Source organism: Penaeus chinensis, chromosome 28 (genome assembly GCF_019202785.1).
Source record: "Penaeus chinensis breed Huanghai No. 1 chromosome 28, ASM1920278v2, whole genome shotgun sequence".
Classification (NCBI taxonomy): domain Eukaryota; kingdom Metazoa; phylum Arthropoda; class Malacostraca; order Decapoda; family Penaeidae; genus Penaeus; species Penaeus chinensis.
In genome coordinates, this window is record NC_061846.1 from 5007818 (window position 1) to 5010317 (window position 2500).

The window sequence follows — 2500 nt, forward strand, 5'->3', positions numbered from 1 at the left end:
TAAAAAAATATAATAATAATTCTAATTGCATTCAACTTTCTAGGGGAGCCTATACATATGAAGATCAAACATGAACTAATACGATAATTCCTAAAAAAAAGACTGGAATAATCCCCCACTGATTATGGACTCCCATAAATACCACAACTCACAGAAACAACTCTTGTTATAAAAAGCTCACCTGCGATATATGTAACTGCGTTTCTTGCTGTGTCACTCCCAGCTGGTCCATCTTCTTTCTCAATGAGGTCACACTCTCCTCCAGTTCGCTCTCTTGGTTCTTGAGGTCATTCAGTTCCTGCCTCTTGGACATCACCTCATCCTCTTGTGCCTTGAGACTGGTTTCTTGTTCCTCCACTTGGGCGCGCAATTTTGAGACCTGCAGTAACATGGGAGAGGGTTAGCAACTTTCCTGTGTATGGAACATCATTTTCTCTGTCTATCAGCAAGGTTTGTGACTCTCTTAGCTTTTGCCTCAACCTGGTACATAAAATTTGTTTCTTTATTAGTTGCTTAAGTATTTATCTATTTAAAATATCTATTCAATGAATATGTCCATTACAAAATAAGTCTTGTATGAAGGTGACAAAATTGTATGAGACTAAAAAGACTAAAAATAACTCAAATATTAAATTAATGGAAATATAAAATGCTTCTCATTTAATAATATTATGTATTACCTTTATTAATATCCATCTTTAAATACTATTTCTTTACTAAGATAGGGAAAAGGAAGGAAAGAAAAAAAGAAGAAGGGAAAGGATTAGAGACAGACAGACCTCAATTATAAACACCGAAAGAGATTCTTCACTGTAGACTACATATAAAAAAGTAATCCATGCCCTGTTTCTCATAAATATTTATATAAGAGAACACAATTTCTTGTGAATTTTCTATTTCGGCATCAAGGGATCCAACTAAGAAATTATTATTCTTTTGGTAAACGTAACACTTCAAAAAATGACACAATACATCTTATATCCTCTTCTCCTTATGACTCCACATGTTTTCATACACTTACCAACAAAAAATATTAATCCTGAAAACCTGCCTAGAAACAATAAATGAAAACACTATAACAATAATCATAACAATAACAATAAAAGTGATAATAATCATCTAGTCTATCACATTCTTGGTCACTTATATTCAGTTGTCTTTTAAGTTCACAATATCAAGCAGATTATGCCAGAGTTCTCTCTAAGCATGCAGTGTTCTTTAAAATAATCAGAACATTGGTCTTACTTTCTCCTATACATTTCTTTTTCTTTTGTATTTGAGCTGAAGTTAGACAATCACTTCATTCTAATTATGCTAAGCCACTTTCACATTTATGTATTACATCACAGGAATTTATGCTTTCAATGTTTTTTTTTTTTTTTTTTTTTCCCCAAGCTATGCTCTCTGGCTTGATCAATATAATTGTGAATCCAGGAAAGATTATAAATCATAGGCATTAACAATACAATACTGTACCCACTACTGAATGCAAAAGAGGAAGGGATCATAAAAATAACAATGGTAACAATAATAAAAATATAACAAATAGTGAAAAAAAGAGTAATCAAATAAACTGATGACGATGACGATGACGATATAACAACAATAATATAAAAAAAAAATAATAATAATAATAAAACTAACAATAACAATAACGATAATAATTATTATAATAATAATAACAATGATGATTAGAAAATAAATTAAAAAGAAAAAAAAATAATAATAACAATAATACTAACAACAGCAATAACAATGATAATAATCAAATATGCCGCTATCAAATGGTTCTAGCTTCTCATCTATTCACTGGGTTATTTTAGTTATGTTAGTAAGCTGAAAGCCATGTATGAGGAGGATTGAAAAATATGACCAACAGAGGTTATCAACTGTCACTTTTCCCTCTACTTCATTTTGTGCATAATTATAGACCTGATAATTCTAAATAAATCAAACAAATTTCAAACTGTATTCCAATTATCTTTCTGAAGCCCATAAGCCATACCATGATGAGGGCAAACTTCACAATGCAAGGTTAGGATAGATCTTGTACAAATGGTTTTCTGCATGCAAAAAAGTGCTTTTACTTTGGGCAAATCTTTTCAACAGCCCCTTTTTTACTATCATATGCTTCAAGAACCTGCAATCTGGAAAAAAGCTGAGGCCGTTTCTTTGCCTCTTTCAAATCAAGGTTAGCATGTGGAGCCATAAGTGGAAGGTTTATAAAAAAAACAAAAAAAACAATAACAATAAATGTGAAAGATACTATCAGGAGACAATGAACTCCGAACCATTAAGAAAATGGTGTTTTTTGAGGAGGGAGAGAGGAAAAGATTAAGGAAGAGTTGTCAGTTATAAGAAATATAGATATATAATATATATTTCTTTAAGCATCTTCGGTCAAGTAAGAAGTGTTGAGCATATAAGCAGTTAGGAAAAGGAAAAGAAAATACTTAAAAGGCATCCTTATACCCAAATACTAAAAATATGACTAATTTGT

At 31.0% G+C, this 2500-nt stretch overlaps 1 protein-coding gene across 4 annotated transcripts in view; it reads right to left on the reverse strand.

Annotated features, from left to right (window-relative positions):
• LOC125039869 (epidermal growth factor receptor substrate 15-like 1) overlaps window positions 1-2500 on the reverse strand; it is a 42214-nt gene that overhangs the window by 16802 nt on the left and 22912 nt on the right. For all 4 annotated transcript variants that reach the window (XM_047634197.1, XM_047634198.1, XM_047634196.1 and 1 more), the window contains one exon: window positions 182-379. In XM_047634197.1, coding sequence (XP_047490153.1) covers window positions 182-379 — 198 coding nt within the window. The remainder of the gene's footprint in view (window positions 1-181; window positions 380-2500) is intronic.